Source organism: Sciurus carolinensis, chromosome 14, assembly GCF_902686445.1.
Source record: "Sciurus carolinensis chromosome 14, mSciCar1.2, whole genome shotgun sequence".
In the NCBI taxonomy this organism is placed as follows: Eukaryota; Metazoa; Chordata; class Mammalia; order Rodentia; family Sciuridae; genus Sciurus; species Sciurus carolinensis.
The window spans coordinates 78,121,085-78,133,861 of record NC_062226.1 but is presented as its reverse complement, the minus strand read 5'-3'; the positions used below and the strand labels follow the sequence as shown (position 1 = coordinate 78,133,861).

The 12,777-nt window shown below is 42.9% G+C and overlaps 1 protein-coding gene across 2 annotated transcripts in view; it reads left to right on the top strand.

Moving 5' to 3' along the window:
* Gna14 (G protein subunit alpha 14) overlaps positions 1 to 12,777 on the top strand; it is a 194,443-nt gene that overhangs the window by 178,692 nt on the left and 2,974 nt on the right. For both annotated transcript variants that reach the window (XM_047525148.1, XM_047525149.1), the window contains exons 3-5: positions 4,563 to 4,717; positions 7,620 to 7,748; positions 9,990 to 10,119. In XM_047525148.1, the coding sequence (XP_047381104.1) occupies positions 4,563 to 4,717; positions 7,620 to 7,748; positions 9,990 to 10,119 (414 nt within the window). The remainder of the gene's footprint in view (positions 1 to 4,562; positions 4,718 to 7,619; positions 7,749 to 9,989; positions 10,120 to 12,777) is intronic.

Sequence of the window (12,777 nt, the reverse complement as noted above, 5' to 3'; positions counted from 1 at the left end):
GGCAGCCTGCTGGGCTCTGGGTCCCAGCCAGAAGGGCTCGCTGTGCTTGACAGGGACTATCACCAGCAGCTGTGGGTCCCTGCATGGAGCCAGCAAGGCGCTCCTCCATCAGCATCTCCTTTTACTACAGGCCTGGGAATTTCTGAGCAGAACACACGTGGAGGACATCTGTTTTCTGTGTTCCCCCTTCAAAGCAGTGAAACTAATGATTTGGGAATGAAAAAAAAAAAAAAAAGTCAGCAATGAGCTCTGTGCTTCAAGAGCCTGGTTGCATTTCTGAACACCCTGGGTTTGCTCCTGTAATACTCCTTTGAGGTTAATTTTTTTTTTTTTTTCTTTTCAGTTAAGCAAGCGTGACAGGCAATTTCAGCTCAGTGTGCTGCTCTGGCCTGGGACTCTACCTACCCTGAGCTGCAGACACTGAACTCATCTGCTTCCTGAACATCATGTAGATGCTGGTTATCTCCAACTCAGCACATCCCCCACCTGCCTCATGACATTCTCCCAACCTTGAGCCCCCTGCCCACATTTGCCCCCTTTCTATGAGATGAAAATATCAAAGCTTTCCCCTATTGCATGAGGGCCCCTTGCTCTGTGTGTGCACCGTTGAGACAGTTTGAATACGCTCGTGGAAATGTCCAAACCCCTCTATGTGAGATGCCTTTGTCCACATCAGAGGGAAATAGGCACAATACCGTACTCTTCACAATGCTCAGTCATTGTTAGTCATGTACAAAAGTCATTCATCTCCTGTTTCAATAAAATTTTTGGTTTAAAAAAAGGTAATTTTTTTTTGAAGTGCTGGGGATTGAACGCAGGATCTTCGGCATGCTAGGCAAGCAGTCTACCACCGAGTTATACCCCAAGTCCTTTTTTCTTTTTAAATTTTATTTTGAGATGGGGTCCAAATTGCTGAGGTAACTTAGAAGTAGCTGGGATTACAGGTGTGTGCCACAGTAGGTCACTCTCATTCCCCTAGCCTCCCTAATACTTGCTGCTGGAACATTCTCTGGGGCCGCAACAGCTCTACCAACCATCTACTAACGACTTGTGATTGACACTCATTAGGCTCTTCTTGCCCAGAGTGACAAAGATAATTTTTCATCTGGAAACTAAAGAGATGTGACAACTAAATGCAACATGTGACCCAAGATTGGGTTCCAGACAAGGACATTAATGGAACAAATGGCAAACTGAGTGAGATTTGAAGGTTACATAATAATGCTGTGCCAAAGCTAATGTCATGATTTTGATTATGATACTGTAGTTATGTAGGAGAAAATCACACTACGGTGTTTAGAAATAGAGGCAACGTGCCTCCAACTTACTCTCAAATAATCAGGAAAAAGATATACATGTGTTAAAAGTTTATGTGCATAGGCATGACAGAAGAGGGAATGAACGATAAGGCAAGGTAGCACCTGTTAACATTTGACCAATCTTTTTTTTTTTTTTTTTTTGCGGTGCTGGGGATTGAACTCGGGGCCTTGTGCTTGCAAGGCAAGCACTCTACCAACTGAGCTATATCCCCAGCCCAACATTTGACTAATCTTGAAAGAAAGGCATAGAGGAAGCCTTTGTACCATTCCTCCACATTTTATTGTCTTCAACTATTTCAAAATGAGAAGTCTAAAAAAAAAGGGGGGGGGGAGTTTCCTAATGGTAGGAAAACTAACCAGAAGGAGCTGATGATAGAAAAAAAAGTCCTTTGAACCTGGCCTACTTCTGGTCCTTGTGAGAGCAGTCTATTCCAAACCCCTGTCCTGTTGGGCTTCTCAAGAGCTGGAGCTCTCCTCCTCTTTCAAGCCAGAGTCGCCCCAAATCCCTTCACTTGGCCGAACAATCTATCTCCTGGCTGGGCTTACAAAGAGCTCCGATCTATTCCATCTCCTGGTAGCCTCTGTGGAAGCCCGCATTCCTCTCTGGTACCTCTCTAACATCTGCTCTCTCTCCACTGGGAGAGCCAAAGGCTGGGTTTCTCCACTGCAGCATGTTAGTCGGGATACACAGAGCAGGTTATGCTGTAATAGGGAACAGTCCCCAAAGTTCAGCTGACTCAGTTCACTTGATTACAACTTAAAAGTCAACTTCTCACTCATGCACCCTGTCTGCTGTGGTGTATCTCTGCTCATTGCAATCTCCTGGGAACCCTGGTTGATAGAGGGTCCATCTTGCCTCCTCCCCAATCACTACAGGAGGTAAAAGGGAAGGTGGTGTGTTACCAGATTTTCAAAATTTCTTCTCCAAAAAATTAAAAGGTATTTCCCCTCATTTCATATACCATGAGGTACAATCCTTGGGTCATAAGAGAGAACTATATTTGTAACATCCCTGATTGTCACAGCACTGATTCTTGGTAGCTAAGTTGAATTTAACAGGTAAATTTAGGCATACAGCCTAAGAGACACAGGGCACAAGAAACAAGGATGTCATCTGCCACCAGGGGCAGAGTCAGAGAGACAAACGGCCAAGACCCACCAGGTCATGTCCCCCTTTCACATGTCCCCAAGCTCCTTTGTGCTCCCACAACCAGCTGCACAGGCTCCTGGCACCCTGCCTTTGTATTCTTTGACTGTTGGTTTTTTAGGATTTTTCTGTTAGATAAATTTTACACGCATCACAAATATTTATCGACTGCACACATCAGCAGAGGCACCTATGATTTGCCAGGCACTGCACTAGGCTCTGGTCTACAAGAACAAGCAAGATGTTGACTCTGTCCTTGGGCACTTCCTGAGTTGTCTCGAAGACCCAAGGAAAAATCAGATTTTAAATTTAGAGTAGAGCTCAGCGTGGAGTGGGGAGACCATCGGATCCTGTTTGTGGGGAGAGCAGGTGGCTAGAGAAAGAGAGGAGGTGGGAGATGGTGCTTCTGCTTCAGGCAGACACTGTCCAGGACATGTCTTCCTCATCTGTCTAACCAGGAATGGGCAGGTGACACAGCATGCCAGCAGTTGGGTGAGATGTTGAGGTTTAAAGACTATTGATATATGTTTATATTTTTCGTTTACAAGACATCTGCTATAGTAATAAGGCAAATTTGAAATACATGTAATATTTTGTAGTTTATAACTCAGGTTCCCCTGAAAATCACTAGCTATTTCTTTTTAAACAAATGAGGACACCAAGACAAGGAACTTGTCAGGGTCCTTACAACTCCCAACTGCATGACTTGGAACTGATGGTCCTGACTCCTGGTCCAGGGCACTTCCCACCAATCTACCCTGCCTCTGCTGGTTTGAGATCCTACCTGGCCAAGAATCCCACAGCCTGGGAGAAGAGTTTATTCAGTTTTACAATGGATGTGGGACAAAGGCATGTTAATATAATTACAGCCCTTAGAGGTTCACCCTGAGCCAAGAGAATCTATAAGATCCCCCCTCCAGCTTCCTGCTGGATGAACAATGCAAGATGAAAGCAACTTTCAGAGGGTACCATATGTATTTGAGCTTGCAGCTCCACATGGATGCTTTGCCAACCCACACCTGCCATTGAATAGCCAAATCTCCATGATGTAATTGCTGTGAGATGCAGGAAGATAAGAAAGGGCAGCAGGGACCCTAGTCCTGTCTCCCTCAGCAGAAATTGCTCGTCTGTTGCAACTTCCAGTCAAGGAAGGGATGTTGAGTCTCTGCGAAATGATGTGGATATAGGCCAATGGGATCATTTTCATTTTCGAAGGTTTGGAAAGATTTCTGGCCTTGTGTGGGCCTTCCATCGATTAAATGAGATAATGTTATATAGTGTCTTTGGCACACAGTAAGAAGCAAATAAATGGTAACGGCTTTAGTAGTAATAATTATAGGAATAATGACCATAACAATTACTGCAATAATAAAGCAACAGTATTGGAGCAACCATTATTTAATCATGATAATAATAAATATAGCCAATTTCAGTGGGGTACAGAGGGAGGTGCAATGGGGGTGGTTCACCCAGTGGGAAAGAATTTAATCACTGACTCATAATAAAAAGCAGGCTGTGTGGGAACTTTCTGTACTTTCCCCTCAATTTTGTTATGACCTTAAAACTACTCTAGAAAATAGTCTATTACAAATTTTTTAAAATAAAGAGAAGAAAAAGCAGACTGATAGTATTGTGTTTTGATTCTCAAAGACAGTGCACCCCCTTATCGTTTACTAGGTATAAGTGGGGACCCACTTCCACCAACCAACCCTTGATTGATATGATGTTGTTTTAAAATTGCTGGTTCTGCAGATACTCAGATGAGTAGCATGTTTGCTAGCTGGATGACAGTTCTGTGTGTCTGTTTACCACGTGGAGCTGAATGCTGGTGGAACTGTCCCTAAGCACGGCTAGACCTGAAGCTGCAGGTCTTGGGCTCTCTGCTGCTCTCCGCTGAGCTGAACAGCCTCATCATGTCCACTTACTGTGGCTGCAGCTGAGTGGCATGGCTGCCAATGGTGCCAGCTGTGAGTCTCTTCAACCCTACACCTAGTGAGATCCCCTATCCCATGGACCAGGGAGAGTCTTTATCCTCAAATCACCTAGCGGTTGACTTCTCTTCTTTTGCCTAATGAAAGATTCATTTCTTTGAGCAGGAAAATGCCCAGATAATCAAAGAAGTGGAAGTTGACAAGGTCTCAGCGCTTTCCAGGGACCAGGTGGAAGCCATCAAGCAGCTCTGGCAGGATCCAGGAATCCAGGAGTGTTATGACAGGAGGCGGGAGTACCAGCTGTCAGACTCTGCCAAATAGTGAGTACAGAGCCCTGGCCACAGCTGCCTGGGGAGCTTTTAGGCACACACAGTCATGCTTCAAAGGAGCTTCTTGCTGTTTGCTTAAGTGGGCTCAGGTGCAACACCAACTCCCCCTTCCTTTGTTTCACTCCTACTTATTGGTGTTCTTAACCATCTTCTAAAACCCTTCCATCTTTAAGGATCCCCAAATTCCTTCTTGGCAGAGACCCACTTTTTCTCACTCTATATGTCTTTAATTTTCAATGAAATGCTCAAATCTGAGGTTCTGTTAGGTGGATGGATCTGATTTGGGGTGCTGAAGTGATTTAAGCAAGGAATATACTTATTCTGGTTCTCCCTTTCTTCCTCTCCATATCTCCCTGTCTTTCTGGTTGCCTGATCAGAAGACAGGGGGTCCAACTGCCCTAAAACCTAAAATTGGGGCTGGGCCTGTGGCTTAGTGACAGAGCACTTGTCTAGCATGTGTGAGGCACTGAGTTATATTCTTAGCACCACATAAAAATAAACAAATAAAGGCATTCTGTCTATCTACAACTATAAAAAAATTTTTTTAAAGAAAAAAAAGAAAAAAAAAAAAACCCCTAAAATCAGGCTCCACCAGCAGTCAGTTGCTGATCTGGTGCTGCCCTCTAGTGGCAGAGTCAAGTACCTGTGGGTCCAGCACCCAGAAATCTCAGCGGACTCCTTTGTTCATTGACCCTCTGCAAGGACTTAACTCTAATTTTAAATAACTAAATCCCAAAGGTAGAAACATTTCTGTTTAGACTGTCTTTCATGCAAACTATCCATAGAAATCACAAAATTTAACAATTTTCAAAGGAAACACATCCTTCAGCCAGATCACTGGGCAAATAGTTTGGTCTTTCTTGAATAAGTGGTGAATCTTGCTTTTGCAGCTTAGTTTTCCCACATCATCATGGTGGCTTTGAGATCCTTCCCCAAGATCCTTTCAGGTGCCATCACCCTCTGAGCTGGTTTGGGTGGGAGTTTGCCCCATGGTCTGAACAAGGCAGTATACAGGAAAGGAAATGTTATCTCCTGTGATCTCAACAGCTTCCCTTTGTCCTAGGTTGAGTGTTCAATGTCCTTAATTCAGATGGGCACAACTGATCTAAGTGCAGGAACAAAAAAGCATCAAGGCAGGAAAATAAAAGGAACTCCAGTAAGGTGTTAGAAAAGAAGAGATGGAGGAAGAGGTTGTTCCAAGAAGGAGGTTATGGGCTGCCCTGGACAGCCTGGGGAGCCAAAGACAACTCAAGGTCAGGTAGCCATGACCTGAGACTGCTGGTGTTATTTACTCTGTGAAGGCCTTGCGGATTGGCAAGGGCTCTTGATCCATTTGGAGAAGACCCAACAGAACTGCTGGAGAATTCAGTGTAACCCAGAAAACTGAGAGGGATGGACAGAGTTGTCACAGATAAAAAATGGCACTCACAAACCTGACGGTTGACTGACCGTGAGAATCTGCAGGATGCAGGCACTTCTGCACTTCTTTGGTCTGTGTCAGCGTTTCACAACCATATGCTAGTTTTGTCTACTCAAATGGACTTGTGTTCACTTCACCAAAGTTTGATGAAATCTTGTAATGTGCCAGGTGTGGTGGTAAGGGTTATAGGGCAACCAGTGCCCTGTACCCTCAGGAAATGAACTGTCTGGTGGAATGAGGCAGGTATAAATAAAATAATCATACAACAAAGTACAGGATTCCCCCTTATCATGGGGATGCCTGAAATTGCAGAAAATATTGAACCCTATATATACACTGTTTTTTTCCTATTTGCACCTAACTGTGATAACGTTTTCTTTATAAATTAGGCATGTGAGATATTAATAACAATAAAATAGAACAATTATTGGGGCCATTATTAAGTAAATCAGTTACCTAGACATAGCACTGTGATACTGTGACAGTTAATCTGATAACAGGCAGCTACCAAGTATCTAATAGGTGTGTAGTATACACTACACTAGAAAAGGGGATGGATGATTCATGTCCACAGCACGATAGAGCAGGACAACACCAGATTTGATGCTGCTCAGAACAGCATATGACTTGAATATGAATTGTTGCTGGGTGTGGTGGCACCTGCAGTCAAAGCTACTCAGGAAGCTGACCTGGCTTCTTGAACTGAATTCCAGGCTTTCCAGTGAACCAGGTTTGCCTGGTACCTCTTGTTTCACTTTCATGCTGACCTGCTCAGTCCCTGACATCCAGTTTGTGCTTGGAGAAGGCAGGGCCACCCTTGGCTTGGAGGGAGCTCAGAATCACCAACTCCACTGTTGGCTAAGGCCTAAATTAGTTACTTTACTAAAAATGACTTTTATGAGGGCCTTATTTTTTTTTTAAAGTTTCCTCTAATTTCACCTTAGAAAAAGTGGTCTATTTTAAGCTCAAATCTTTAATATATGGTCAAAAATAATCTAAGAGAAATTTTGGATTATTTTAGATCTTTTGTTTCCTAGTGTCTTTTAACAGGAAAACTTTTTCTTCTTGTTAGTTTGAAATAATTTCCTGTTGGCCTATTTTTTATCTGTTTTCTTAGAAATTTCATCTGACCTGATGAGCAGAAGTTTTGAAGAACAGCATCTACATTACCTAATGCTTTTGGTTGAGAGCAGATGGGAGGGTCTTTTGGGTGGCAGGTCAGAGTCTTGTCCCAGGTGGAGCTGTTTCCAATATCCTAGTCCTCCAGACCTGCCTCACAGTCCCATCTATGTGATGGAGCTTGAGTCCTGCTGTAGGAAGCGTAGAGGCCAGTCCATCAGTTGGCTCTCAGAAAACTCAGTGATGGACTTCAGTAGGTAGCACTGTGAGCTGGGGGGACGTCCCTTGAGTAGGATGAACACTTTTCTCCCTTCTCTAAAAGGAGTCTCAGCTCTTCTTTCTTTCACATCACAGTTACCTGACTGACATCGACCGGATCGCCATGCCATCGTTTGTGCCAACACAGCAAGATGTGCTTCGTGTCCGAGTGCCCACCACTGGCATCATTGAGTACCCATTTGACTTGGAAAACATCATCTTTCGGTAAGTTTGACTCCGGGGTGTGCTCCTTTAAGAATCTGTCTGCCCGAGGCCTGGCAGTTGCCAGATGGCATCTTAAATGTGTTATTCTCGTGCAGGGGTTACATCCTGGTAGGCAGAATGACCCTCTTGGTCGCAAGGCATTTAGAACTGTGGTAGGTCTCAAGTTCTAGAGTGGAGAGGAACTCACTTTCCTTTTGTCCTTAGGAAAGAAGTTTCTTTCTGGGAACTGGAATTACCGTATGTGTGACACACATACAGATATGTACTTCTGTCACCTGCACACTGAATATGCTGACTACTGATGTCTTTTCCCTGATGTCAAATAATATTTCTCTTTTTCTGTATTTCTTTCTTTCTCCCCCCACCCGCCCCCCGCAGTGCTGGGGATTGAACACAGGGCCTTGTGCTTGCAAGGCAAGCACTCTACCAACTGAGCTATATCCCTGCCTCTCTAATTCTTTCTCTAAGATTTATCCTTAAAAAAATACAAAAATTATACTAACATTACATCAGATATGGATAAACTGCTTACAGCTGTGTAAATTTAAGAATTTCCACTACCAATGTAGGATGTACTTTTATGACAAATTGGGTAGGTCTTCACTGCATTTTGATTATGGAAATAATAATGTGGGGCATATACACAGCACTGCAAATTTCAAAGTACTTTTACAATTGCCATTGTTCCTCCTAATAATTATTATTAAACACACTTCTTCTAGTTAAAGACAACACAGGGCCAATCCTCCCATATCCAGGTCCTCTGTTATCTACAATTATATTTCAGTGCTTCTTCAGAATTGTAGTGTTGGGGGAGCCACTCAAGATATTCTGTGCATTTGTTAGCAGATCCCTGATTTTAATGGCCACCCCTTATGTGCCCATTTTTAAACTTTTTTAGAACCAAGGGTTGCTTGCAATTTCCAAGTCTTTTTAGAGTGAGGGCCTCCCAAGGCTTGCATTTGTTTTGTTTTGTTTAAAAGACATTTATTCTAAGTATCCTCCTCAGGCTTTGATAAATGAGTTTGCCTTGCTTCCTAGAGTCAGATGAATGGGTTTAATGTCATCCACCGGTAACATCTATTATTCCGTAGCTTGTAGCACCTTCTTCCCCTGATAACTCCTGGCTAAAGAATTCTGATCTTTGAAATTAAGAATGGCCTTGCTGAACCCAAGCTTTTGACAATTGCAGTGTTCCTTCCCAGCTCCATTCCTTGCTGTGAGGTAGGATGAGGTGGGACAGCCAGCCATGAATACGGCATTGTGAAGTGTCTACACCTCCAGGACATGTTCCAGAGCAGGGTTAGATTTCTGGATTTCCTCCCAGCACCTTTCTAGACTAGACAACAGTTATGGGGTGGAATATGTGGGATGTATCTGACCCACAAATGTATTATTCTCTTTAGCCTGTTGAGTGCTGTAAAAAACATTTGAGCTGACATTGAAACATTGGAATGTTTCACTTAAAACATTCAATGTCTGATTTCTCCTTAAACATCCAAGGACTTGGTAACAGTGAGCCTGCATTCTGTCCAGCAGTGCTTGACTGCTGTGGTATGGCAAACATCTCTTCAGACGGGGCCCCTAGCTCTCAAGCAACACAAGTTTTTCCACTTGATTCATGAATTGCCTGACCTATGGGGCTTTCAAGTCTGTGATCCTTGGGCTATGGGACCCTGAAATCTCACCCAAAGACACAGGTAAAGGCTTTGGATTTCCATCCGGGCAGAGAGTACTTGCAGGTCTTTATAAGGAAGAAAGGGTGGCCTTGAGTTAATGCAAGGATTTGTGGATAAATTAGAGAAACTCTGAAATCAAGAATGGGTCCAAAGAAAGCTGAAGGGGCCTGGAAGACTGCTTGAGTCTGTTCCTTTTGTTTGGTATCCTTAGACTCTACAGTGGGTGGTTGGAGTGAAACCCAAGTAAAGTTTGTGTTTTCTACCTGAACCACTGCAGCAGCATCCTAACCAGTGTCCTCACACAGGCTCCTCTGTATCTGTCATCTGAGTCACCTCTGTCTTCAGAAACTTCATTTACATTTTCCGCCTCCTTTGCTTGGAAACATTCAGTGGTCCCTCATTGCCTAAAGCAGTGGTGCTCAAACGTGTTAGACTTAGGATGTCTTTGTACTCAGAAAAATTAAGGACCCCAGAGAGCACTGACTCCATGGTATAGTGACTTGTGTCCTTTCCTCCAAAATGAAATATTCCAACCTTTGTGTCATCTGTCTGTATTGAGCAGGATGGTAGATGTTGGTGGCCAGCGATCTGAACGACGGAAATGGATTCATTGCTTCGAGAGTGTCACCTCCATCATTTTCTTGGTTGCTCTGAGTGAATATGACCAGGTCCTGGCTGAGTGTGACAATGAGGTACGCTGCATGGGAAGGTTAGGTAGCTGTGCAAGACAGAGAACTATTTCTGTTTTTTCCAAGAAGCCATGTAGGTCAGGTAAGAGATTCTTCCTTGGGCTAAACAGTCTTGCCACTCAAAGTGCAATCTGTGAACTAACAGCTCAGGCAATACTGAGATGCTTGTTAGAAATGCAACCTATTAGATCATTCCAGGCACCTAAGTCAGAGTCTGCATTTTAACAAGGTCCCAAGTAGTATAAACAGTAATGTGTCACTTAATGACAAGGATGCATTCTAAGAAATCAGTTATGCTGATTCATCATGTGAACATCAGAGAACTTATGTACACAAACCTAGACTGTACACAGCTTGTGACATACCCAGGTTACACACCTGCTCCTAAGCTACACACCTGTACAGCATGTTGCTATACTGAATACTGTAAGAAACTGCAGTACAACATTAAGTACTTATGTATCTAAACATTAAATACAGAAAATTAAGAGTAAAAATACCAGGCAATGGGACCATCATCATTTATGGTCATTGTTTGCCAAATGGTCATTTTGTAACACAAGATTGTATATATGGAAGGTTGAGAATCACTGGCCATGACCCTGGTTCTCAAATTTGCTTGCACATTGGAGTTTCCTGAGGAACTTCAAGGAAAACTTGGAGCCTGGGTCTAACTTAATTGGTGATAGGTGTAGCCTGAGCAAGATTTTTTTTTAATTTTTATTTTTTCAAGTTCACCAGGTAAACCTAATGTGCTGTGAAAGTTGGAAGTCACTCAAAAGCAGAAGTTCTTATCTTTGATAGCATATTGGAATCCCTGGGGGAGCTTTTTAAAACCGCTGTCTTTGGGTCCCACACTAGAGTTGCGTTTACTAGGTTCAGGTGGGGCTTTCTTTTCCAAGTTCTCCAGAGATCCTAATGTACAGCCAAATGTGAACAATACTAGTTGTATTAAAATTTATCTGAGCACAGACTTCCCAATCTCCATAGGCCATGACATTCCCAAATTAGGTCCTACCTTAACTGGCATGGACAGTAGTACCAGATGCTTGGAGTTGTTCTGGGGTTGCCTAGGATTATGTCTGTCCTTCACTTCCTCAGGGGAGCTGTAGTTGCCTGGCTACTCTAGTCAGGCACTCGGTCCCCTGCAGAGCTGCTATAGGGCTGGCTGGTTTCAGTTCCATCAGACAGACCTGCTCAAAGTGATAAGATTGTCAGTCATGTTTTTGTGAGGTGGGGGGTATTTTCTGTGGGATGCTAATGTCCTCCTCATTGTCTTTTCTTCTGAACTTGCATAAGACTTCTTAACCTCTTAGAAAAATGTCTCTTTGTTTCCAGGATATGAAAGTAAATCAATAAAGAACTGTGTCCAGGATTAGGTAATAACTATGAACAAATCGTATCTTGTATTTCTTGAGAGCAGAGTCTCTGAGGAGCACTACTACATTAGCTAATTAGTGGAGGGTTTAACCCATTTACTTGTGTCATTGTGCAAATAGAAATCCTGGCTGCAGCCCAGTTCTCCCAAGTGGGACTTTTTTTTTTTTTTTCTTTTTAAAGCAGGCATCCAGTTATCAATATACATATAAAAAATCATCTCCATATTTGTCTCAGGAACTACTTGTGATGTTTCCCAGTAAAACAAAAATTAGTCAGGGGCGCAAGGGGCTAGTAACTCAGCCTAATGTGCTGAGAAACTAGACATTCTTCACCTAAGAATCACAAAGTATTTGGAGAAAACAAGTGGCTGCCATTCCAGACTTTCCTTCCTGGTTGTAGAAATGTATTTATTTTTTTCAAATATTTTATTTTCTTGGATATTATTATTAATAAAATTACAACAAATTTTAAAGAAGTTTTAAAACCAAGCAAGAGGTTATTTGCCTAGTAATGTGTCCCAGATCTTAATCCCTCCAAATGGGCTGTATGGGAGAATGAGCCCTGGTGTCTCACTGTAGGGAAGGAAGTTATAGCATGTTCCTCTGAAGTGCATAAGTTGAGCTTGGATGTCTTTCCTTCTGACCACTTCCCTCTCTAAGTTCTTGTTTCTTTCCTCTTAGAAATACTTGTAAGAATGCTATCTAAAACAATTGTCATCAGATATGATTTGTATGTGCACTGTCTGCTCTCCATAAATCAAGAGCATTTAATATTTTCTTGCCAATGTCTAATGTTTAGGAATTATTACTGTTTTTGTATGTAATCTTCACCAGATCCCACTATTACATGGGCTTGGGAAAGTGACTTAAATTTTCTGAACAACAGTATTCTCATTCATCAAATGGGGACACTGTTCCACTTATAGAGCATGGCAGAGGATAGGTGCTGAGTAGCATTGGTTCCCTTCTTGGCCAGCATCTAGCATTCCTAAGGGCATGACCTTGATGAAAAAGCCTTCCTTCCTCCCATGTCACGTGACTCCTGAGGCACAATCTGGAAGCCCAGGCCCAGCTGAGTGGCTGTCTCAGGTATGAAGCTGGTACTTCCTCACTTGTTAATTCCAACAATGATACAGCATGGGAAGTTTTTGTCAAATACAGACATACCTTCCTGTTCTAAGTTGCACAAAAGTTTTTAATCTCCTTACATGTTAGTTTTGGTCTAGAGAAGATCTGGGGTGTTCCAGAGAGAGGGGTTAAAGAGAGGCAGGGGATCTGGTGC